Here is a 27,738-nt window from a genome sequence, read left to right as displayed (position 1 = left end):
CATGATTTAAACATTTTAGCTGAATTAAAGGCAAACACTCACCTGGGTGTGCCCTTTAAATTCGTATGTATTTGTCAGTACTCTCACACAATCATTTGAATTACATTATTTTAGAAGATTTCCCTGTGGAATTATTGTAGATTATTCAACAGAAATACTAATAAACTACAATCAGAATTTACCTCATTCTATGACACAAACTTAATAGACCTTTCTCACATCAGACATTTTGAAATTACAGAGCATTGGGGCGTATGGGGCCCTTTAATGCAACATATTAATTGTTAATTTGATACACCTGTGCCTCTGCTGTCAAAATGTCCCCGGTGAAAAAAAGTCTATTGTCTGAAAGTGAATAGATGTAATGACATTATATATTCTACAATAACACTTGTATTATTCTAATCTTCACCTTTGCCTCCAATGCTGGCAGAAAATGAAAGTTGATCTTTCATACAATTACTGCAGTAAAACCATGTTCATTTGTTACAGCGTTCTCAGTCGGGAATGAGTGATTCCTCTCTCACAGTCCTAATGCTCATCTCATCAAATTCATCCAATTATTACTTTTGAGTTGCCAGTAAACAAACAGGATTAGGATTACTTAAATGAAAATGATGAAATCAGTCAAATGAAAATGGGGCCTCTTTATGCTCTGTTTCTTTTATGTGAGAGCCAGCTTACCTGTTGCTTATTAATGGGTATACACACTGCTTAATCAAAGTTGTTGGTTTGAGTACATATTGTAAATTGCATAGTAAGAGAAAACAGTTCATATGCAACAGCTATATTTACTGTGAGACAAGTGTAAATCTATTTTCCTGAGGATTATTGGCAAAACAAGATGTGCAAGGGCTTTACGGTGTGAGGAAAGCCGGTGTCCCTTTGGGACCAGAGTGGGCTACATGGATGAATGCAATCGGGCCGAACAGAATTGGTATATATACAGTATACTACAGTATATAATACAGTATACTATCAAAATACAGTGTGTATATATATATATATATATGTATATATATATATATATATATGTATACACATATATACTATATACTGCTTTTTATAAAGACCAAATAACTGCATTTTTGTCTCATCAGTCCAAAGCATTTTCTTCCAATATGAAGCTGGCTTGTCTAAATGAGCTTTTGCATACTCCATGCAACTGTATCTGTGGCGTGGGCGCAGAAAGGGCTTCCTTCTCATCACCCGGCCATACAGATGTTTTGGTGCAAATTGCACTGAATTGTAGAACCATGTACAGATACACAATCTGCAGCCAGATGTTCTTGCAGGTCTTTGGAGGTGATCTTTGGGTTGTGTGCAACCATTCTCACAATCCGCCACATATGCCGCTCTTGTACTTTTCTTGGTCTGCTAGACCTGGGTTTAACTGCAACTGTGCCTGTGTCCTTCCATTCCCTGACAACATTCCTTACAGTAGAAATTGACAATTGAAACCTTTGGGAAAGCTTCTTGTAGCCTTCCCCTAAACCATGACAATGAATAATCTTTGTTTTTAAGATATTTTGGGAGCTGTTTTGATGATCCCATTCTGTCTCACTTCAGCAGAGAGTCAAAGAGAAGTGCAACTTGCATTTAGGCACCTAAAATACATTTTCTCATGATTAAACAGACAATTCTATGAGGTTCAAGGCTTAACAACATAATCCAACCAACTTTGTGTTTAAAATCATCAGTTTTACATGCTGTTACAGGCATTAAAATCAACAAAACCACAAGGGTACCCATATTTATGCACAGCCAGTTTTTCACATTTTATTTTATTTCGTACAACCAAATACTGCTTTTCAAAAAATCTTTGTTTGGAAAACATCCCAGTACTTAGCTGTTCCTGGTAAATTAAAGACATACCACTTTTATATTTTTTTTGTGAAAGCAGAGTCAATTATAATGCCGGCTGAGAGGGGTTCCCAAACTTTTTCATATGATTGTATGACAGCCCTATATATGTGCGTGTGGAGTCATCAAAATAAAATATGTTGACAGTATCAGCAGGGACTAGGCTGGTTTGAGCTGGATTGGAAGGAACGAGATTGGGATGTCACTTTATCTCACTACAAGATAATCTGTCCTGACCTTGTGTAGCTTTAGTCCTAAAATGTGTTTGAGTCAGCTCAGACCCTGTGGCCAAGAGTGGCTCCCGCAGGGTTGAAATTGGAGTCATTACAAAATGATTTTCATAACCGTGAAATGAACGAATATGACTAATTTGTTGCACATGACTGACAACATCATCTATCATTACCTGAAAAAGTAAGTAGTAAGAAGAAACCCCCCCCCCCAAAAGTGGATTTTTACGACTAGCAAAAAATTTAGTGGTTTTGAAGTGGTTGTGCCCTTTTCCCTTTGGACCAGGATATTCCTTTTAGAGCAGAATCTGAGAGGATGGACATCCATTATCCCTGTTGCCGTGGAGGTAGAGAGAGAGAGAGAAAGGATTATCTGACTCCTGCAGGTTTAGTTAGCGTCCCATAGTTTGCAGACATCAAGATCCATCTACCAACTGTCGATCAGAGTCTGGCGCGTGTCTCCATTAGCACCTTGTGGCAGATGTTTTCCACCCACCATCCATCGCTTAGTGTCACACACTCTTAATTGGGCATGGTAATTATCCAATCACACAATATTAAGTGTCCTATTTGTGGAAATGCGGTTGCTGAAAATAAATAGTTATTGATTAGCAACACTGACATTCAACTTACTCCTTTTCGCACATTAGCCTAGCATTGATTGCTGGCAGCCCTTCCTGTGTGCAATGCTGAGAATCGAGCGGATTCCTAATGTGTGGTCCAGGCTTGACCATTAAACCATCCATTATCACGCTTGCCATCCACAGACTTGTCACTAAGGCCTGGTGGGAAATTGGCAAGCAGACATGATTGTGACTGTGAGGCAGAAGCAGATTTAGGTTCCCTAGTTTCTGTCAGCAAACTGCTGCATAATTAATCGATTATAGCCTGTGCTGTATGGCTTTATTGCAGCTTAGAATATGTATGAGTGTTGTTTTATGCTTGCAAGTTAGTTTATTTTGTTTAGTGTCAGCCACAATATGTGCATTCTTTAAAACATGCTTTACGCTTGTGGATTCAGCCTTGCCTTTAAAGTTTTGAGGATCTTGTCGTTTGTCATGTGTAATGTTTTTCAGATTGTCTCTTAGAAATGTTTTAAAATATTGACCTACATAGAATATCTTTAGTTCTCATGGTGAGACTATGTATTTGCAGTGGCTGGATTAATCTACCAGGGGGCCACTGAAGGGCAAACATGCTACTGGGTCCCCATTGAGCCCCCCTGTCATGTTTAGCATACTAAACATGACACCTCCTTTATACACCAAGAGGCCAGTATGTCTGTGCTGATTATTACTACCCGGCCCCTACCAGGTTTTCCTCTGATTGAAATTAGTTTGTGGAAATTTGATTTTTGTTGAAAGTTGAACTCCTTAAGATTTTAGTCCTGTTTACCTTTGGTTACCAAACATTTGATTTAATATCCATAATTTCTTGGTGCAACAAACACCGTGTGAACAGCTACTTTGTGAGAAATACAACAGATAAGTGTTTTAACTTTTGTGACAAAAAAGCATTGTCTTTCCTGTGACTGCTTCAACATAAAGCCTGGTTCCATGCTTTTAAATTGAAAAACAGTTGCAGGAAATGTTATACTGAAAAATGAACAGGGAGACCGATATAAGTGAAAGACATTTTGAAACAGTAACACTGGAATTCATGCCGCATTGTTTACTATAAATCCCTCAGGCGTTAGCCTGGTGCTACCAGACCATCGTACTTCATTTCATTTGTACAGAAGGTCTGGAAGTGCTGTAATTGGCAAACGTTAACTCACTTGGAGGCGGGTGTCTGTTGAAGTTTAAAACTATTGGACCTGCTCAGTGCCACTCTGGATTAGCCAACCAATCGCATAACGTTTGGTCGTGAGCCAGCTTCTGACGGTGCGTTCAGGGAACTCGGAAATTTCCGACTTCACTACATATTGTAGTCTATGGATCTACCGGTACCTGGCAACGGTAACTTGTTAGAGCCTAACGTTTAGTTATTTGGATGAGAAAGGTTGTAGGCGTCCATACTTTCCCGAGCAGATGCACTGGAACACAGACAGGTCGGAACTCGGAACTACCAAGTCGGAAATTTCTGAGTTCCGAGCGTAAGGGAACGCAGCATTCAACTGAAACTGGAGCGCGACTTGGTCCATGCTTCGACCCCGTCGTTCTCAGCCACTTCCTCTGTTCGCTGATTGGATACTCAGAAATCTGTTCGGAAAAATCTCACTAATACGCCCCACCACCAGACTGACTACTGAAGGGAAAATGAAATTTGGGCGGAAGTAGGTAGGCGGGCGGAGCCAGGCTACTCAGGCGTATGAAGGCTATCTGAATTTATTGAGGAAATGGCAGACTCCGGCAATGAAAACTATCATATAGAAAAGCAATTTCTAAATGTTAATACAATCAATCACTCCTGTTCAAAGAAAATCAACTGGTACAAAACATTGATAAATTAAAGGCCTACTTCACCGGTTTGAATATGAAGGTGTATTGAATTCTGAGATCCTATGTAGTATAAATGTGCGAAAAAAATTGAAATCGGTTCATCCTAGCCTGAGAAAAGGCCTTCTCGTGACATCTGTGATGTCACGAGAAGGCCTTCTCGTGACATCACAGAAAGAGAAATATAGGGTTAAAAAAAAAAAACTTACGTTGTAAATATTACTGTGATGTCTTTTACTGTGACATCACAGTAATATTTACAAGTACGTTTTTTTTAACCCTATATTTCTCTTTCTGTGATGTCACGAGAAGGAGAAATATAGGGTTAAAAAAAACACTCTTTCTGCCTTTTCTCAGGCTAGGATGAACCGATTTTAATTTTTTTTGCACATTTATACTACATAGGATCTCCGAGTTCAATACACCTTCATATTCAAACCGGTGAAGTAGGCCTTTAAGTGAAGATGATATTTAAAATCTCATTTGGTGCATTTATTTTGGTGTGGTGGAAGACATATTCGCTGACATAGCATTATCATTCCGTCTCATAATTTGATTCTTTTTATCATTGTCAAGTCTCAATCACAGTCAAACACAGTCAGCTTGCACAGCTGACTGATCTCCATTATTTCCCCTCCAGTTGCCTTCTGTGCAAATAGAGACCCAGTCACCTGTGTGCAGCCTGATTTCATTGCTTATACCGGTTGTCCGCACAAGCAATCTCTTTATGTTCTGCATTTATGGGTAACCTGGGCTTGCTGGTCCAAACTTTGGGGGAGATCTATCATCGTAACACAGGTAGGCAGTTTAATAACGCTGCTGTTGACTCCTGAGAAAAGCCAGGCATTTATTTAATGTAACGTAGGCAATGTTGCACGGCTGACAGATGGCCAAGGCAGGAAAAATGATGTCCTGCTACATCTACCTGCTGAATTCATGTATGACTGCAGCCTGGGAAGGAATGTGTAGCCTTAAACTCTCCGAAGGGATTTAAGTGTAAATGTCAATGAAGATTTGACTCCTAATCCTCCTTTTCTTTCTTTATTTCTCTATCTATCTATCTATCTATCTATCTATCTATCTATCTATCTATCTATCTATCTATCTATCTATCTATCTATCTATCTGTCTGTCTGTCTGTCTGTCTGTCTGTCTGTCTGTCTGTCTGTCTGTCTGTCTGTCTGTCTGTCTGTCTGTCTGTCTGTCTGTCTGTCTGTCTGTCTGTCTGTCTGTCTGTCTGTCTGTCTGTCTGTCTGTCTGTCTGTCTGTCTGTCTGTCTGTCTGTCTGTCTGTCTGTCTGTCTGTCTGTCTGTCTGTCTATCTATCTATCTATCTATCTATCTATTTTTTTTTAAGATAATTTTTTTGGCATTCTTAATGCTTTATTTATAGTGCAGAGAGAAATGAAATTGGGTAGAGAGTTGAATGTCATGCAGAGAACCGACCACGGGTCGGATTTGAATGGGTCTGCTATTTAATATTCTGTTTGGTAGCCGTTTTGGTTACAGTTTTTCTCAGTCGCTTTGGTGCTTTTCTCACATCACTATTAACATTTGCACAGCAGTTAGTGCATTTCTCAAAACAATTAGTGCAAACTGCAAAACCTAGTGGATAACCTGCAAAAGTACGTCACTTGCTCAAAATTGATAGTCTATTCCTCAAAAGCAAGTATTCATGTCAATGAAACTGCCAGTGTCATCAAAATGAGAAGTCTTGACACCATCGTTTGTGAACAAGATAGTCAAATGGCTTTGTCATGTTTTCATTACGACAGTTTATTCTCTCAGTGTTTTCCAATGCAAAAAAAAGGTCAGAACTCAGTGACACTACCTGAAAATGCTCAAGACAGCACTATACACTACTTGTACAGCCATTTGAAAACTACAGTAAAGTTACACATTGCTGTAGTTAGGGGAGTAAGTGAGTACAAGACACTGAATACGTATGTTTCACATTTTTACTGTATATGCTCTTTGCAATTCTACAGCATTGTGAAAAGAAAAATACACTTCAGTCACTTATTTAGAACAAACATAAAAAACACACTTTTGGTAGAGCTGTGCACAAATGTGAACAATATAACAGGACATATTGTAACTGAACATATATAGGTAAATCATTCTGGCACATCCAGACGTTCCTGTCTGTCTGGCCACATATTTTCATCTACATCACAATGGATATTATCCCTTGCAATGCAGCGAGGAAAGTCATTGGTTACAACTAAAACTTCACACACCTCCTCGTGAGTGAAAGCTGAAGTCCACATGAGAGCAATTGGTCAATTTCCAGGAAAAATTATAAAGAAATGTATAAAATTTGCTTGACAGAATTTGATAACTAGTTCAACAATTTTGTATGTAATGACTCAAGCAAAGAAATGAAGACTATTAGTTTTATTGGGAACGACTATTCAGCATCCATAAGTATAGTTAATTTTGACTGACATGACATAAGCAAATGACAATGTTATAAAACAGCAGAGAATTGTATGAAAGCAACTGATACATGCCCAAGTGCATTTGCAATTTGTTCAGAGGAAGGAGAAATTGCTACTATGATGTGCTCAAATGACTAAATGTTGCGGAGGTTGAACTAATAGTTATGAGAATTTTCATTCTGATCTGAGAAAAGCACCAAAGCAACTGAGAAAAACTGTAAATAAAGAAAAAGTCGACTCATTCTTTGTCATACTTCAAGGTAACACCAAACTTTTAAATATTTAACCTTGATGACTAGGATCTCTCTTTAACCTTAACAGGTGTTAGCGGCTTTAGCTTTAATGTGACATTATGTCAGTGTCAAAAGGAAAATGTGAGATGTACCACTGATATGATTGTATAATTCTAAAGTGGGCGCGGTTAATTGAATACAGGACCATACAGATGTGGAGCAGGAGCTGCAGGAATTCTGGCTTCCACACACAACTCCCTCCCCTGTGTTGTGATATCAGGAGGAGGATGTGAATACATTCATATCTGAGACCTTATCCGAATTCTTTGTAGATAAAGTTTTTGCCAAACACACACCTCTTTTTAAGATACTGCGCTGCTAGCTACCAACTAGCAAAAGTTCAAGTGTGGTTCTATATAATTAGTTAACCCCCACGCTTTTGATAGAATACATTTATGTAACTCCCATACCCTACCTCCCTTCAATATGAAATAAGACAATGATATCACAGAAAAAGGACAATAAAAACATCCATTTCCTCATTCAGAAAACACTCAAGCTTTTAGTCGGTTTAAATCATAATAAACAATCCTGTTTGATATTCATTTTGGGAGTTATATACAATTTCTGTTGTGTATTTTGAGTGTTTGCATTGTGTTATATACTGTATATTATATTAGTATGTAAATATAACATCTCCAGGACAGTCAAGTAACAATTTCCAAATGTTCCGGAAAAATAATAAGATGGTTGGTGTCCTCTTACAGTGTGCTCGGTCCATAATGATAAAAGCATTTGAGTTACTATGAATATCACACTCTTAAACATACCATGCTGCAAACAGGGAATCTATCACATTCTCATTTCAAATCAGGAAGCACCAGTTTCATGTTTAGGGAGCAGTCATTAATAAACAAAAGGCTTCAAAATTAAACGGTTTCTTCTTCAAATCATTGCTTCCCAAAACAGCAATGGTGTTTATATTTTGCTTTACATATAAATATTAAAAAAAAAATTGAAAATTCATCCTGCTAGAAAGATTGAGAAAAATACAGTTCAAACAACAGGTCCGGGGGTATGCCCCCTTGGGAGATTTTATTTAACTTTTTAAAGTGAAATGCATGAATCTGGTGCACTTTGAGAGTAAAATTAAGAGGCTTAATCTGAAGAATTTTGTGTGAAAAAATAATTTGGAGATACTGTGTCAGATGAATTAGAAGCTATTGAAGGACACATGGATTTTCCATAATAATATACATTTTAAATAAAACATTATGCAGGGTCCTCTGTGATGGTGCTCTTTTTCTTTTATGGGACATATTTCTCCGTAATATAATGAATGCATTTAAATTATTTAAAAAACTAAAAGGTCCACATTACATTATATTTTTAAAATGTGCCGTGGGCCAATCAATCAGTTTTGACACCCCTGCATTAGTGGGTTAACTAAAAAAAAAAAAAAAAAAAAAAAAAAAATCGTCCGCGGGCCAATAAAAAGCCGGCCGCGGGCCGCAACTGTCCCGCGTGCCGTAGTTTGGACACCCCTGCTATAGCCCATATAGCATTGATTAAGATTTACTGCGTTTACAGAGTATTGCTGCAGAACACTTGCTTCCTCTGTGTGCTGACTGTATTCACCACTTCACTTTGATGCTCCTCATTGCGTGGAAAGTTTGCTGTGGCAAGGAGCCCGCTTGTAAATCATGCATATTGGATGAGACAAGCAGCAGATGAGCCCGCGCCCTCCAGTCAGGCCTAGCAATAATTAAATATCAATTGGCCCTGTTTACGTACCTCATTTCATGCCATAGTCACACCTTGTCTGCGTGTTGGGGAAAAGTTCAAATGAAAGTTGTGGCCTTTCAGCTTCATATAATTCCTAGCACTGCCTGGCTCGAGCATCGTGGTCTTATTGAAATTAATTTCGACTTGATTTCTGCAGGGAGCGCACAAGATAAATCTTAGAGTTGGATTGACACCAGAATACAGGGTTCTACTCAATATGAGAAATAATAGCAGATTCTTAGTAGAGCCTTATTCTGTTATACAACTTAGCATTTTTAGTTTATACTGTATGCTCCAAGTGCATTATACATGGACCTATTAGAAGAGGTATTGTAAAGGAATTTTGCATGGATTCTTAGTGACGAAACAGTAGTCTCCTGTCATGAACTTTGACTGTGTTTTGCCTCAAGGTTTTCTATGTTTTACAATGCTGAGGAGGGGTGCTGTACATGATTGCCAACATCATTGTACATCTGTTACATAGTCAGCAAAGTGACACCTGTCAAACCCCCACATCTCTCTTCACAGAAATATAACTGCCTGCATTATGAATTTTATCAAACTAACTTAATTGCACGTTATTGGAGTATCTTCATAATCACACAATTAAAACAATTTATGCCTCTACTGTGATATTACACTCACATTAATCAGACCTCCGCATAGCTACCTTTTTAAAGTAAAAAACATTAATTTTCTCTTTTCAGACTACCTTTGTGGGCTTACTTTTTGTATGGATTTGATTGTCTGAAAACAGCTCATAAGTGCAATGCACTTGAGTTAGTCCCAAAGTGTGAATGTTGAAGCTTTGAAAACTTTGACAAAAAGATTAACGGCCACAAATCATAATCATCATTTTAATGAAAATGTCAAGAAAAGACAGGGAAGTTTAGTACCTGATTATGCCGTTAATGGGCACAGACACGTAAAAGTCGTGGTACTTTTGTCGTGTTTTTTTAACATGGACTAGGAGGCATCCAAACAACTGTTACTTGCAGCAAATTGACATGTTCTTTATAAATGTGTCAATCATATGTATATGTATGTATGTATCTGACCAGCCTTGGATTTGAGTATATTGAGTTGCTGCTCTCTTCGCTGACACTTCATAGAAAGTCAGCTGCTCTGTTCACCTTGGTGTCCCTTTGATGATGTCTAAGGGATTCCCTTAATCCTCGGAGGGTAGGCTGGAGGGCACTTTCTCCCTGCTGAGGGGATGAAGACACTTAATGGATCACAAAGTTAATCAACCACAGGGAAAGCCTGACTGAACTGGAGGAATAGGTTGAACCATTAGACTGGAGTCCTCTAGGGCGCACACACACACACACACACACACACACACACACACACACACACACACACACACACACACACACACACACACACACACACACACGTATGCAAGTAAATAAGTTGCCAGTGTATGAGGTACTAAACGGAATGATTTATATTTTTTTAAATCAAATATTCTAAATTATTGTCTCATTTATTTCAGATGGACATTAAAGCATTCATGAAGGTAGGATTTGTTGCAGCACTGTTGTATAAGACTGCATAGGTTTTATCTTGGTTTAACTAGTTCACATGTAACTAAATGTATATGGCAACTTTATAGTACATGGCACAGTCATGATAATATAATGTGAGAAAAATAATATGTGTTATCAGAACAAATTTAGAAAAATGCGTTTAGATATGGGGAAGCACATACAGTACATAGAAGAGTAAAACATGTATATCATATCGAACTGTACAACACAGTAATTCAAAATCTAATGCTTGTTTCATAGTGTGAAATATACAGTAAGCCATAAAATGCCCATATTATGCATTGTGAGTATTAATTATACATTTTATTTCATAGCATGAAGACTTCAAGGTCGGTACAGCTTTTCAGAAACTGTTTAATAAAATTCGATTCACATCAGAGCCCTTGATCAACAAACAAAGCTTCTGTCGCTTTGAAGTGACTAGACAAAACATGACCCTGTCGTATGTGCACTTGTTTATGAAGTACCTGCAGGCTTATCAGGAAGAACCATTCATATGTGCTAGGACGAGACAATGCTATTCAAGTAACTACATATTTGTATTCAAAGCTGTAGAATTTGCATATAATTGCCATAATGGTAGCTTAAAAGAGGCACACATCTGTTCTATCAAGCATGAAATTCACTTCTCAAAAAGAAAAACACATGGGACCAACTCTTCACTCCGTCTTTGATTATTAATATATTTATTTTTTGCAATAATCAAACACTTTGGCTGTGCTTTTTGTTGCTGTTGCAGTGTCTCTCATCAGCAGTTGAGTCTTACATGCGACTTCCCCCCTCGAGACTGTTCACACAGATTGAAAACGACAGCATTTGTTATTTGTTCAAACCCTGAAACAAATCAGGTTAACATTTGTGTGACAAGAACCTCCAGTGGCAATGTTCAGTTGGGAGGTAAAGTGGAAGTGATGGTGCTGCATAATCATATAGGTCAGCGTAGCCCTGTTTGAGACTGCCTCGCTTCGTCCTAGAATTGGCCTTACTAGATTTGGTTAAAGGTTCAGTAAGCGGAATGGTCAGTTTAGCTAACTTCCTGTCAGTAACTGTAGTTAGCAGTCCCCTCCCTCGACCCCACGTCACCACATTAATGCACTGCGGTCTTCAAGCAGCGAGTTATCTAGCATCATCTCAGATAAGTAAGTGTGATAAAACATGATAAAAACCATCAAAACAGACATTGGGAAGGATTTTTACCTGCTCCGCCATTGTAGGCGCATAAACATTCACCGATATGTCGCTCTGCGCGTGCATCAGCAGTGAGACGGGTGCCAGTTTGTAGCGTTCTCTCTTCTGATTGGATATCAGTTTCGGGATCCCCAAAAAGTTTATTAGCCAATTACATGCAGAGCGGGTGACTGAGTGATCGGATTTATGAAATGTGCACACTATATAAGTGATCACTGTATGAATAAAGAGCGATTTAAAGGGATAGTTTGGAATTTTGGACATAGGGCCTGATTCCCAAGTTAGCCTGAGTGTTATTTATCATTGGAGACAGTTTTCAACACATTTCATTCAGTCCTTCTAGTTGCAGAGTTGGCTCGTGCTAGGCTAGCGCACGGGATTGGGGTCAAGCAGAGCTGCTACTAAAACAGTCTTACCCACTCCACAGTACACCCGAGGCTAATCAATTATAACGCTAGACTACAGATGTAAATGTCTGTGTTGATAGAATAATTTTAGAAATAAAAACAACCTCGCATTGCATGAATTATCGCATTTTGAGGGACTACTTTCTCAGCAGAAGTGGAATTTTACTTTGCTATGTAACCGAATCACTACAGCAGAAAGTAAACAGAGCAGCGTGGGACAGAAACTGAAACGAACGACTAGGCAACATGGTGTGTCAGTGTGCATTCAGGAATTGTACAAATAAACCCTACAGATGGACACCACAAAGTTTCCACACATTTCCAGTGCAAGATCCAGAAAGGACGCAACTGTGGCTTGTTGCTGCTGGCTTGGACATCAATACACCGGCGGAAACTGTTCGCGAATGGTGTATTTGTAGCGATCACTTCAGACCGGACGACTTCGAGAAAATAACAATAAGAAATCCCTGAAAACGAATGCGGTGCCATATCCGTCTTTTCAGATGCACCAACAGGCACTGATGAACAGGTAATAACTTTTGGTAGGCTACTCTAGCTAATAAAGATTGCCCCTTTCATAATGTTAGCCTACTGATAGATTGATGATGACACGCATTTTGGAGAGTGACAACGTTAGCTAATGGTATAGCTACAGGTACCTGGCTGGGCTAATTGCAAACTCCCGTTGTTCTGTCCCGGTCCTCTACTGCAGCTCCAGCGGGGGCTGTCCGTCTCTAAAGATGCTCTTTCTCTTTCTGCCCTTTGAGCATCCATCTCTCTCAGTTCTTCATCAGTGTATTCCGGCTCGTACAGGTTCGGTGGATACAACAAATTCCTCATAATCATCTTCAAAAGCAGACGCATCGCTAAGTCCTCCAAACGTGGCCATATCTTGTTTATTGAATAGGCTAATAAAACTCCTTTGTGCACTGTAGGTTACTCTGCGTCTGTAGCAATGACAGCGGCAGGTGAAATACCTATTATAGATCCGGTAACCTAGGTATCAGTCCGCCGCTGCCGCATATAAACACTGCTGCTGAGACACACCAAGTCTCTCAAAATGCAATATGCAAGGTTGTTTTTATTTCTAACATTATTCTATCAACACAGACATTTACATCTGTAGTCTAGCGTTATAATTGATTTGCATCGGGTGTACTGTGGAGTTGGTAAGACTGTTTTAGTAGCAGCTCTGCTTGACCCCAATCCCGTGCGCTAGCCTAGCACGAGCCAACTCTGCAACTAGAAGGACTGAATGAAATGTGTTGAAAACTGTCTCCAATGATAAATAACACTCAGGCTAACTTGGGAATCAGGCCCTATGTCCAAAATTCCAAACTATCCCTTTAACACTTATATCAACATAAATAAATCGCTTACTTCACCTTTAAGTTAACCACAATGTGCATTTGCCAAACCGACCAACCAATTAGCCCTCATCATCTTTTCTCCTGTGAGCTGAAATATACTGTTGAGACACTTTGATTGTCAAAGTGTGTTGAGACCCTAAAGCTAAAGCGATTTAGCTTTAGGGTGTGTTAAATCGATCTACTGTATATTCATACAGTAATCACTTATATAGTGTGCGCGTTTCATAACTCCGATCTCTGTCACCCACTCTGCATGTAATTGTCAAATAAACTTTCCTGGGATCCCACAACTGATATCCAATCAGAAGAGAGAACGCCACAAACCGGCACATCTCACTGACGGTGCACGCGCAGAGCGACAGATGGGTGAATGTTTATGCGCCTACAATGGCGGAGCAGGTAAAAATCATTCTCAATGTCTGTTTTGATGGTTTTTATCATGTTTTATCACACTAACTTATCTGAGATGATGCTAGATAACTCGCTGCTTGAAGACAGCAGTGCATTAATGTGGTGACGTAGGGGCAAGGGAGGGGACTGCTAACTACAGTCACTGACAGGAAGTTAGCTCAAAGAACCATTTCGCTTAAAGCACCTTTAATTGCCTCTCATGGCGGCTTGAAGAACAAATACTCATCAACTGTCAATTAACAATGATTGTGTGTGGCTCTCAGGGGACAGTAATGGGCCTGTTACTGACATATCTATACAACAGTATGTATCCATGATGTTAACTTACTGTTTCCAACAACCAGTCATTGCTGTTTAATGTAACCACCACCACTGCAATCTTTTATAACTTTTACAGAGTATTTTCCTTTTAAACATGATATATTTTACCTAAACCAAGTAGTCTTTACATCTATTAAAGCTTGGGTGGAGGATTTGGGGAGAAAATGTCTGTTGGGATAGAGAATCGAATTCAAATACCTCAACCGCTCCACTTGTTTTCTTTGGTCCCTCCCCTATGGTCCCTCCCTGACACGCTCTACAACAACAAAGTCGTGCCAAAGTGAATGGACAGTCCCAACAGCCAATAAGAACAGAGAATCGGAGCCTCGCTCTGATTGGTCAAAGTGTACAGCTATGTTAACTTTGACCAATCAGAAATCACATACCCCAGCTTTAACTAAAGCGGTGACAGATCGTCAAATGATCACATTAATTGTTTTTGTAATGGTAATTATCTCATATTGTCGGTAGTCATCTTTGAAAGCAATGAAACATTATGTACAGTATTTGATCTGATGCATCAGAATTTGTGTTTAAAAAAAAAATTATGTGAAATGGGCACTAGAAATTAGTCTTCTTGTTTTCCAATTGAAAACTCAAAAAGGTTGCTGCATCATTACATATTTTTAAATATATACATTATGTCTTTTTTAAATGGTATTAATACTCCAGCAGGTCTTTTTCTTGTGTTCTTTTTTTACATCCCCTCAGCTTTTCTTAAAGCTTTAAAAAGCCTTTCACTATTCTCCAAATAAACGCTGCTGAGGAAGGTCAAAGCTGAACGTGTGGATCGTTTTTGATTTACCATTGCCCTCACTCTGGATAGTTCTTGTTTTTCATGTCTCAAATGTTGCCGCTTGTTATCAGAACACTTTACACAAAACCACCAGTAGTGTTTCCCTCCCTTATTCACTTACATAAATGAATCCCTCCAATTACCTGTGTAGGAAAAGGACATGCCGACTCAAAGCTCTAGCTGTTTTGTTACCTCCTTGTTCCTGAGCAGTTTTAAGGAAATCTTCAGCTTCTGTGAGGTGCGCAGCCATTGGTGGCCTAATCACCCATAAGCATTTCCACAGCCGGACTGATGAATTTGGGCCAAGCTTTTTGGTGTGTGATCCCTGGGAATAATGCTCAGAGCTTCAAATGTTTAGCTAGAGGTTAATGAAAGGTTAATGAGAGACGAAACAGTGGCAATTCATAAAAAGTCATTATGCAAATAGTGTTTTCTGAATAGAGTGAATATCTTGTTATGATACAGTCAGGCTAATTATCAGATTGTTGCTGCACTCGTTTAACCAGAACAACCTTTGAGGTGTTATTCAAGGAGAAAATCTAATTATTTTGGAAGTTTACACGAGGTGATTACTCAAACTGGGAAATAATTCTCGATTGAGGTGTTTCATTATAACTTGTCCACTGGATGTTTGAGCTGTTTGGCATAGCAACTCCTCCTTCTCTTAATCAACTCTGTTCTGACTGTGTGTGCATGCTTTATTATGTACACAGCCTATGTCAGGGCCTTCCAACTGGTTGCTGATGCGGTTAATGTCATGCTGAGCTCAGCATCTAACACTTACACATAATGCTGGGAGGTTGTAACAGAGTGCAATATCTCCCTTGGATTAACATTCACAGTCAGCATCCCTACAAATAGAGCTTTGTAGGGAAATGATACACTTTCCAATAAAAAAAGCTTTCTCTACATCATAATCATAGTGAAACCATACTCTATCTCCTTTAATTGACAGGAAATGGTTTTTATAGCTGGGACTAATCCTGCTTTTTCTTTGAGCAACCGAAGAACGATCATCCCTTATAACATCTTAACCTTTAACTGTTTCTCTACAACATGAAATATCTGTGACTTACTCAGTAGAAAATAAGGATTAAATACTTCTTTAAAATAATTATTGTACTCATAAACAGTTTAACAAAAAATAATCTCTAATCCAATCGTTAATCTGCTTCACAAACACTGCATAAGTGGTTTGACCAGATTTGATTGACGGTTGTCTGGCAACATAAGTAACCACACAAACACCATCAAGTTTCATTTCACATGTTGCAAAATTGGAATTGGTGCACTGGAATACGTCTACGACATCCTCTTTTTCCAACCAGGGCCCGCTCAACTCAAACCAGTGAAACAAGCTTGGACAAAACACAAGATAAAACCTGTCTGTGTGAAATGACAAAAATTGCCGTAACTTTGAGAGAAAATTGCGACTACATGTGGAATTCAATCGCTCAGAAGAAGAAGGTGACTGAGAAAATTGTTTCCCATTGCCTTTAATGGCACCAATCATAGTTGAATGTATTTCAGAACACGAAGATACGAAAGCGGGATGATCCTTATCCTGGTTATGTGTGCTGCAAAAAATGTGTTTAGTTTGCTGTTCATGAAGTTGACTTCGGGAAGTGTTAGCTCTCGTTAATAAAAAGAAGGAGACACAGAAGGGCGGTTTTGGAGAGACCTTAAGCAGTGCATGTCAATTTGATCATGCCCGTATGTTCTGTTTTCCTTGGTGGAAAAAGGAACTGCGCATGAAAAATTGAACACATCCCCTCCTTTTGTTCACACTCTGACTCCACCTGATACAATATTAACTGGGTTGTTTTGAGCCGCCTGTATTTTATCACTTGCCATGAACTCAAGAAAATAAATGGTCCTCCAGTTTTGCCGAATTACTTTGGTCTCATTAGATTAATACAATAATAAAGATTATATTACAAAAGGACTGTGCTGTGTCAAGAGTGCATCGCAATATTCTAGGTTGTAACTATGTGACTATAAATTAAGTTGACCATTAAGTTAACGCAATGTCAGAAAATAGTAAGTAATAGTCAACTGTTGACACTCTACAAGCTATCAGTAGCTTGTAGAGTGTCAACAGTTGACTATCGAAATAAAGTGTTAACAAAAGGGTTATTAAAATGACCTGTTCTATTAAACCATCAGTCCAAAATCCAAGACATTCACCTTCTCTCGTGACAGCGAAAATCTGACAATTAATACAATTGTGAGATGTTTGGCAGTTTTGCTTGAACTAATGCCACAATGATAATGATAGTTGTTGCAGCTCGACAACCTTCATGGACTTAACTGATTTATTTTTGCTATGCCTAAATAAATCAGAAGCTAATAAATAGCCATGTTTTTTTTAAATTTCATATCACTTAAAATGTGAATCTTTTTTTATAACTTTTTGCATGCAGTGATTTTGTGCCTTGTCTTCCTCTTTATGTAAGAGGTTTTTCTCTGTGACACAGCAGATTCCCAGGGCCAGGTTTGTCCAAATAGCAGCGTGTCTGCTAAAGAAAAGGTGTGTACACAGAGCTGGGGCAGTGCTCTGATTTTTCCAAGCTGATTTGTATTCTGTGTGCAACCTGAGAGTGAGTGACTGGCGGTCAGAGCCCAGTATTGACTGCTCTGAGGATGTAATAGAGGCTGGAGTGATGGGATCCAGGACATGAACACTCTCACTGTGGCATGTGCCATAGAGCTATACAGGAAATAACCCAGGCAGTTCATCATTCTGCTGGCTCCACGCAGACATGCGCCGCACTCTTTGTTTTCGAATAATGCTTAAATTAGATTCCATTGATCCTGTTTTTCTCTATAATTGCACAAACAGGATGCATGCTGGTTTTATTGGGATACAGTCCAGACATTTGAAATACTTCGGCTTTAAGTACAGAAAGTAAATTCAATCAGACAAAAGGCATGTCAGAAGATGTTTATCGTTTTAATTTTACTTTGCTCAACTGATTTCTTCCTTATGATTATACATCACTGATAATTGCTGTGTTCTGATTGGTCAAGCATGGCATTCCATTCCGTGGTAAATTATTTCACCTTCAAGGTGAACAAGATCACTCCACTGCGCGTCCGGCTCCTGTTCACCCTTGATGGTCTTTATTTGTTTTATCTGTATTATATACAATTGTAGTTTGGCCTGCTAATGCTAGACAACTTCACATGCCATCAAACACAAAAGGCAGCAATAGATATGTTTGTTTTTTCCTCCTTACCAAGGCAGTCTTATGATACGTTTTCAGAAAACACTGTATATTTGTGTTTACCAAACTGGCCAGTCAATGATTGCTTTTCAGTAACCGCTGTAACTAGCTCTGCCCACTTACTGTCAAATAAAAGTCCTCCTCGCAAGTGCGTATGTGAAAGTTTCGCAAACAGGAGAGCAGGGGTTCACTTGCGCATAGGGGGACAGGCTCTGGGGAGTCTGCATGCACTCACAGCATTGTATTCTCTTAGCACACCTCAGTATTGCTCTAGCAGGGGGGCTCATTTAAGCTCACCAGGGCCTTATTTACCCGTACAAATTATTACAGGGATTCAACTTCATAATTGTTTTGGGAAAGGGATACATCTGACACAGAGGTTGTGTCTCTGTCTGCTGTGTTCTCCCAGCTGCTGAACAAGACTTGGTAAGGTAGTAATTAAACGTTAGGCCACAGCCCGGTGCTTACAGATTGCGGTCTGGAGGCTGAGCAGAAAAGACCCACACCGGGCTTCCGCTGGCAGCCTATGTGGAGGCCTCAGATCATTGAAAACAAAAGGATCTGCCTCTGTATCCATGTACGCGACTAATTGAATCACTCTGTCAGTCAGAGCTTCCACCCGATAAAGTGAATAGTCCTGATTGACAGTATTATGTTCAGCTAGATTATCTTAGCTCCTCAGCTCTCCTAGTCTGGCCACTGGTGTTGGAGCAAGAGACGTCTAATCGATCTCCACTCTCTGCTGTCACTCAAACAATATGCACGAAGAATGAATGACAGCCCCTATCATTTGCATAATGATTCAGAAAGGAGAATATCAAGTGAAAGACAAATACCGAAAAGGGAACCTAATAACCAAATAAATAAAAAATATATATGTTGCTTTTATCATATTATAGTATATATTATTATTTTTGGTGCACTTTTTTCCCTACAATATGTTTATTTTATTGTTTTATTAATGCCCCCCCCCCCACAAAACACACAAACAGACATCTGCACCATCACACAAGGACACAGACCAAGATATACAAAAAACAAAAACAAAAAGATTTTTGGTGCACTGGATTGCATATTTATTAACTTATTGAATCATTTCATTTTGATTATATGAGGTTCATTCCTTCATAGGAAAAAAAAGCTGGCTGAGAAATATTCAAGTTTCTTTTTATTGACACTGTTTCTGCTTGTCACGCTGTACATAGATTGGGCTGTATACTGTTTGTTGAAATTCATTTTAAGAAGCATAGCTGCACCCAAGCATGCAGGTGCAGTGAGTGCGCAAGTGAGAGCGTGTGTGTCTATGCACCTGAGTTGGTTTGAAGTGTCATGGGGATCAATCATCACCTACAGTGTCATAAACCACAATGTTTCTGGAGCACTTGAGTCGTCATGCTGTTGTGGCCTTTTGAAGCAACGGTGCAGAACAAAGGTATTGGTTTGCCATCAATATGGCTGGTGATGTAGAACTTGTTCAGGGGAAATTTGAAAATGTACCACACAAGTCGCTTTAGCACGATGTTAACATCTTTATCGGAGACATGCCGACTGCATACACCCATCTATGCGCTGTCTGATTTGATGGGCAGCGTAGGTGACAGAAGCATCTGGGTTGACACTGATATGATAGAGGCTGCTTCTAGAAACAGGCCCCGGTTTAAGGAGGCCTTACCGACTGGGGAGTTTGTGTCAGGGGGTTTCTCCATTCAAACCTTAACCCCAGATCTAGAATGAAATGCACATTAATGTGGATCAGATTATGTGCCACTCATTAGGCAAAGATCATATTTTCCTGTGCACATGATTATAACTGACCTACTGTATATATGACCTTTATACATATTGTAATGTTCAGTTTTTGTTCAATATGTTTTGGAAAAGTGTTTTAATTTTTAGGCGCTGTACATGTTTGGTGTTGCTGAATTGGATTGTGTTACACTGTGAGGTGTTTCCAATATTTTTTTCCAGAACATTTATATCAATGAGAGAAGGCTAAATGAACATTGCAAAAAACTCTTACAACAGCTGCTTGTGAAACACTTCGCTTATTACCACCATCTGGCAATATCCCCTCTTGTTTCCAGTTCAAAGTACTGTTGAATATACAATATGTATATAGCTACAGTATACTGTATAATTTTCTTACAGTTTCAACAACTTTTTATAGTAGATGTTCCTGTTTTACTGGCATTGTTCCAGACCTCTGACCATGTGGAACATTTATTATGGGGACGGACCATTGGAGCTCTTTTAGGTACTATGTCGGAAAATTCGGATCCACCAATCAAATTCTACTATCTAATATGGGCGGACCTGACCGGATGATGACACTGCTCTGCGCAAGCACCGCTGAAGTTGTGATAGTAGACAACAAAGATGGCTGCGGATACATTGTTTGAAATGGCTGTGGCCTTGTAACTTAACATTTCGGAATTGTGAACAGAACATGTAAAAAGTTAAAGGAGACAGCACTCAAATCTTTCATTAGTAAGAAAAATGTATTAACCGTTTTGCCGACAGGATATGGCAAAATATTAATTCACCAGTTAGCCCCGCTGGTCGCTAAACAAATGGGGATTACGTCACCTTGCTCAGTGCTATAGAATTGCGCGGAGTGGTTTTTTGAAATGCATGCGTTGGTGCCACCCCTTGAGTTGGGAATGTCTATTGCTCATCGCCAGACCGATACATCTGTGGGTCTGGATTTCCAGGCTAGCACTACTTTACTCATTGAATTCTTTTTTAGAACCAGGCTAAAATAATCAGAATGGAGGGTTAGGATAAGATAAGGTTAAGATAACTCTCCATAGTAAAAACAACTGCTAATCTAGGCATGAACCTCCATGCCTACATTAGCAGCTGTACATTTGAGCTGTTTAGAATAACTATGTTGCTCAAACAAACCAGCTGAAGAGTTGAACATCAAGCTCTGAAATCTGACCTTCGTATGATCTCACACTTTTCATCACTGCTGTTGTGTTGCAGGGTGTTTTTTTTGCCCCGGTGCACTTTGTGTGATATTGATCATTCTTAGTCCAGGTCCTCAGGAATCATCTTCTATTGATCTTACATCAATTGTAAGTCTCTCTTTCTGACGTATGTGTCAGACTGAGCACATTTTCAAACGTCTTAACATCTGTGCTCAAATAATTAGTGCAGCATTTTCTAAGTACATTTTCCAAAACTATTTGTAATTTGACGATCGGCAAATATTTCTGACCAAAGCTATTTACAGCCGTTGTCTTTTGGAGACTAAGCTTGCAGTTGCCTGACACTCTTGTAGCACTAGAATGCTATGTTTGAAGATGTAGTGGTGCTTTGAGAGGTATATGCTTTTTCACCTGGACCTTCATTATCATTGATAAAAAGAAAACCTTCTTTAGCTAGAACATTCATCCTTGATTATGGTTATTAATAGCTGCATTTCAGTCAGAGTCAATACTGTGTGTGGATATTAGATAACATGTTGATGTCTGTGTTTGTAATCAAGTCTGAGGGTGTATTCACACATGCCGTGTTTAGTTCGGTTGAAACGAACTCAGATGCACTTCTGCCTTCGGTGCGCATCTTTCAGGCAGGTGTGAATACAGCAATCGCACTCGGGGGCGGACCAAACAAACGCTCCGAGACCCAGCTGAAGAGGTAGTCTCGGTCCGTTTCCAAACGCACTCTGCTGCAGTTCGTTTGTGGTGTGAATTTGTCCGAACTCGATCCAACCCAAATGCAGGACGCACTGTGCCTTTTCTTTCTTTTCTTTTTTAATAAATTGCAGTCAGCTTCACATTATGGGAAAGTGTTGTTGTCGCCATTGTTAGGACGATAAGTTGTGGTTTGGGGAGCCCAGAACAATATATTACATTTGATCGAGAGGACGCGTAAATATGCTGAATGTGTTCAGCGATCAGATGAAGGAGAGGGGAGTGTCTCCCGCACAGTGCCAACAGGTTCACGCTGCGCAAGAAGTGTGTGTTTATTTTGCTTCCCATGTACGGGACCGTCAATACTATCCCCGTGTCAGTTTGGAGCTGAACTGCGTCGACCCAGCTGATACACAGCTAAATCAGCTGAGTGTCAGCTTGAGCCTATTCTTCTCGCGAGCCGCGCGTCCAGCACCAAAAATACAGTAAAAATGATGTTTCATATCGTAGGCTACAAGCCACATAACGTGGCATTGACATAGGGCTACATATTATAACCATATGAAACAACAATAATTTGATGTTTTTCCTCTTTATTTATAGGTTAGATGCAGGCCTTTTTATTATTTTTAACCCCATATTATATCAATGGTATATTTCGCAGTTTTAACTCCGTGCTTCCTGCTTCTCTCCACCCCAGAATGTCTGTCCAATGAATGAATGACCTCAGCTCACGTGTGGTTTTGCTTCGTAATGCTGGTTCACTAGCAAAAGGGGCAATGTGAAAGTGGACCACACCAAACAAAAAAAATCTAAACTCTATTTGGTCTGGACCAAAGCAAGTGAACTAGCGGACTTTCCCAGTGTGAATACACCCTGAGAGTGTACCAAATGAAGTGACCTCCATTACCTTTACGTTAGTTTGAGATTTATTTTCAAGATTTTTAAAGAAGATATTGAAGGCACAGCCTATGTAGACACAGGGACATACAATTGTTTAATTGTTACAAGTGTACCCAATAAATAGGCCAATGAATGTACAGCATTAATTGTCAAAATAAGTAATTTTGTAAAAAGCCTGCAGGATGATGTGCCTTTTCAAAACCATTAAACTGCACTGAGTTAAGATTACTCTGTTAAGGGACTTGGTCCTCATTGTTAACAATAATAACCATGTGGTTAAGTGTAATGATCTTGGTCATGGTTAAAACTAACCGACTAACCTTGGTTAGAAACAAACCACGTATTGAAGTCAGACCTCATGTTATCCCTTCCACCCCTACCCCTCCTCCCTATGAAATTTGCTGGATGGCTTTGTCACTTTTATATTTACAGATGTCATTTTCGGGGCATTTGCTGCAACGACTGATAATGGCTTTTCTCTTGGGAGGAAGTCTTGGAATGAATGTGTGGTGTCCTGTTTTAAAGTGTGCTTATTTTGCCACATAAGCTTACTTCTGAACAAGATTCAAGGTGAAGCAAAAGGACACAGGCTTAATGGGAATAACTTTTACCATTAGGGCCCTCAGATTGGAACCAATCAATAACTCCTACTTCAGCGCTCTTAAAAAACAGTAGACAATAGACACCTTGTTTCTCTTTTTTTCCTTAAGTATTATTAAATGTATCCATACTTACAGTATACTTACAGTGTAGCTTACTTAAATACAAAATATAGGCCTACTCGAATTTTAGGTTATAGTAAATACTTTCATGCACAATAATCAGTTATTCCAATTTGCCTAAACAATATTATTGTGGGTGTCATATTTAATTTGATTATTTTTTATTAGGTTTAATTTTGAAAGATGTGTGTATCATACCATTTGTAGTTCAGGTATTTTTTCCCTGCATCTATAACTGAGATTTGACTTTCTCTTGAGGTTAAACCTTTTACGTTGCTTGGTGTTTCCCTTCACATTTAAAACAAAAATGTGGCTTCAGTGGTGCAGAATGTTTTTATCTAGCACCAGTAAGAGGAATTGATTGATGTGTTGATGTTCAGTACTCTTGGGTACAAAACTCAGACGGACTATCTGTGAGCTTCAGACCTTCAAATAGCTGTCCTGTGGATTCATTGGCCGTGAATCAATAGGCAGTTTATTTTTTTCATTTCAGCATTCAATTGTGGGGAAATTTGCAAGTTGGAATCAAAGGTAGCCACTCATTATTCAAAATTGTACTTCAAGCAATGCGATTAGATAAGATTAGATTACATCAGATAAAATTAGATACAATTAGATTAGCGTTAATGATCCTCTCAGGCACATTTAGCCATTACAGCAACAAGTAATTGTTGTGGCTTCCATTTTGGGGAAAGGCATTACTGCTGCACCATAAAATACGGAATTGAAGTCTACAGGGTACAAATGGCTTCTGCACCTGGTCCCATTTTCTGCCAGTAAGACAACGTTTGATAAAGGAGCCTTTATAAACCCTGAAAGAGTCAGGGTTAGACTAATCGTGTCCACGACAGACTTATGACCCTTGGGCATAAGTGAGAACTCGCAAAGTCCTGGAGCAGCTGGTCATCAATTGGGGTTGAGCCTTACTCCTTCCCTGTGGTGACGAGCCAGGATGGTGTCTGAGGTCTTACTGAGGCAACACCAGCAGGGCTTAAGAGAACCTGCTCTATTTCATTCAGGAAAAAGAAAACTGAAATTCCACCCTCAACAGTTGAGGCTTAAAAAAAGAACAGCACGACTGATATTGACATCTGGTATGATGCAGTTACAGGTGCCGGAAAATTACACCTTTTGAAGCAACAAAAAACGATTCAAAGGTGTCGACAATTAAGGGGTGTTTGAGTTCAAGTCCATGCGAGTTGTGGCTGTGATAGTTAAAGGAAAAAGCTTAGCTGTTAGTTGTTTGCATGCAAACACAGACCTCCGCCTTGTTTAAAAAAAATCTATTGAAACATTAAGACAACATACTGCATTACAATGAACATTGGCACTGTAGTTTATTCAGAGACAATCCCTTGTACGCTGTCCGGCTGCCATTAATACATTAACATACCAAATATGTATACATCCACCTCTGAAAATAGTCCCCAAGCATAAACACAATTAATTTCTCTTTAAGTAAGGTTTGAAAGGAACTACAATAGCCAGTTGCCGTAGGACATTTCTTAACCTGCGTTAAAAAAAATTCTTTCTTCAATATGAATAAAATGGGTTTACGGCTACAAACAGGGAAGGGAAGTCAGAAAGCATGGAGTGACTGGGACTCGGATTTGTTAAAAAGAAAAAAATTCATCCTTGTCCTTTTCACTTAACAAGTCAAACAGTAACATTGCTTCCATGATGTTGTATCATGAGCATCGTTCTGACTGACCCATTACTTTCTGCTCTCTCCTCAGTGAGTCCAGATGTGACCGGTGATCACAAACATCATCATCATCATTATTATCCACCTGCAGAGGATTCAGAAGTGAAGGACAGTTCCAGGAGCCTGGGACTGACGGGAGCCATCTGGGTCTTGATATTGCCTTGTTTACACTTGCTCCTGGCCTTGTAACAGCTGCCTGTTTTGCAGCATGGAACTTTAAAGACTTGATTTTGAGCGTAACAAGCTACAATATGAAGTGGAACCCCACTTCCACACAGTGCAGGACACGGTAGGAGTGAACACTATTGTTTGGGAACTACAGTACAGAACACACTGGCTTATATGTTAAACAGTATATTGTTCAGCTTTGCAATATATATATATATATATATATATATATATATATATATATATATATATATATATATATATATATATATATATATATATATATATATATATATATATATTATTTTTTATCATTTAGCTGCCATTCATTAACATTAATAATTACTTATTTATAACACTCAATGTCAGAATTAAATACAGCATATGTTGTACAAGTTTGGTATTAATTTAATTGTATTTTCTGCACATAATATATTTGATCTGTAGATATATCTATACGTTTTAATTTGCTCCTGTACATGACACTGTGATGCACTCCACATGGAATAGGTTGTATTTCTTTCAAAAGGGGGTTTCCAACTGCTGTGAAGGAGTCATGTTATCTAAAACTTATACTTTTAATGTTGGATGTTGGAAATCCCAGTCTCCACAGCTCTTACAGCTGCAATATTTGTGTAAACTGTCATTAAAACGGCCTATTTTTTCATCCTCTCTGCTGAAACACTGTGTTTTTTACTGAGATTTTTTACACACAAATACTACAGATTTTGTTTTAGAACATTGTAGAAAAACTACAATAAACTCTCAGCTTTGTACTGTTTGTTGTTATGCAGCGTGCTAATAGGAACAAATGTAATGCTGGCATTCACCTGTAATAGCTGCCATGCTGTCCAAAGTCCATCTCATTTGAATGACTCAATTGAGAAATTGACCTGTATTGCTATTGCTCGGAGAAAATGTTGAAGGGAAAGGAGTGGGCAGTTGGAAGTGGAGAGCAAGAGAGAGAGAGAGTTCATACTCTTTTCTTCTTTTAGAAATAGATTAGTTTCCCCAGAGTCTATTATCATCTCTCAAATTCAATCCCCCTCTGCCTTCATAGGCCTGAATGGGCACTGATAGCTCCTGGAGCCACTGGTGAGGAAGGAGCCAGTTGTTTCTACCTCTACCTGACTGTACTGCTGGATTGTCTCTGGCAGGTGTCAGTGCAAAGAAAAGGACATTTTCTTCATGTACTTTTCTTCAGATATAGCCTACCATGCATGTCTGGTCAATGGCAGATGGAGAGAAGCTCTCAATGGTATAAACTAAATTGTATTGGTTATTTGGGTCATATTATGCTGGGGGACTGCTTTTAGAGCTAAGAACAAAACATATTGTAAAATGATGTAGAAGCTAATTGGATTCTCTTTAAGACATCATTTCACTTTTCATAAAAAGCATACATAGGTGGTGCATAAACACACATCACAGAAATACACAAGAACTGCTACAGTAATTAGATGACAGTATACAAATGAATTGAAACATTCATTTAGGGCTCAGTACATATTTTTTAGTTTTAAGCCAAGAATACTTCCATCATTATATGATAATACGTAACGTTAACAGCTTGTAACCTTCCTCACACTGCCACACACAGTGTTCTAAAGTATGCAGAGTAAATTAAGTAATTTTCACCTTTTAATATACCTGGTTCCATTTTTATCATGACAAGTCATGGCTGTTTGAACCATTTGAGTAGCTTGGAGCTTTTGCGACTACAGCAATGATAGCTTGTTGTAATTTTTTGGTACTATGCTTTGATTGCAATGACTTTTTAAGGGGAGTTTCCCCAACAAATGGTAGTCACTGCTGAACAGCCTTAAGACAGTGTTTTAACTATCTAACTAAAGTCACTCACGGCGGCTTCCTAAAACCAATTATATCACAGATTGGCTCCCTCCAAGTGAGTGCTACCATCGCTTGAACAACCCTTTTAATGACACTATTAAAGCATAGTGTTCAGTCTCTAACTAGATAACAGACACACAGCAGAAGGTGCCCAAAGGCTAAATACAGGTACTGCTTCTCGTGTACTTAAAGCAGAGAGCTAATGTGATGGCTTATGTGATTATTATCTCTACATATTGAGACAGTTATCCAGAGGAGGGAGGAGATAGGGCCAGATGCTAATGATGATGATGCCAATGTCGATTATGTGCACCCACATCCAGACAGGTGTCATCCTGTAGGCGTTGCAATGAACCTTCTTGAAAAACATGTTTACTCTATAATGTTCTGTTCAGGAAATGAATGTGTTATTCGAAAATAAATCTTATAATGCATACAGCTCTATCTTTGCCCAATTTCTTTATGGTTTTAAAGCTCCCATATTTACAC

At 38.9% G+C, this 27,738-nt stretch overlaps 1 protein-coding gene across 1 annotated transcript in view; it reads left to right on the top strand.

Annotated features, from left to right (window-relative positions):
* The window catches only part of gpc5a (glypican 5a), a 113,089-nt gene extending 87,509 nt beyond the window's left edge, over positions 1–25,580 (top strand). The window contains exon 9 of the mRNA XM_080026376.1: positions 25,262–25,580. Coding sequence (XP_079882502.1) covers positions 25,262–25,419 — 158 coding nt within the window. The 3' untranslated portion in view covers positions 25,420–25,580. The remainder of the gene's footprint in view (positions 1–25,261) is intronic.
* Positions 25,581–27,738: the final 2,158 nt, after the last annotated feature.

The sequence above is a fragment of the Ammodytes marinus genome (assembly GCF_949987685.1).
Source record: "Ammodytes marinus genome assembly, chromosome: 1".
Classification (NCBI taxonomy): domain Eukaryota; kingdom Metazoa; phylum Chordata; class Actinopteri; order Uranoscopiformes; family Ammodytidae; genus Ammodytes; species Ammodytes marinus.
Note: the sequence above shows the minus strand (reverse complement) of the source record. Positions and strands in the feature narration are given on the sequence as shown.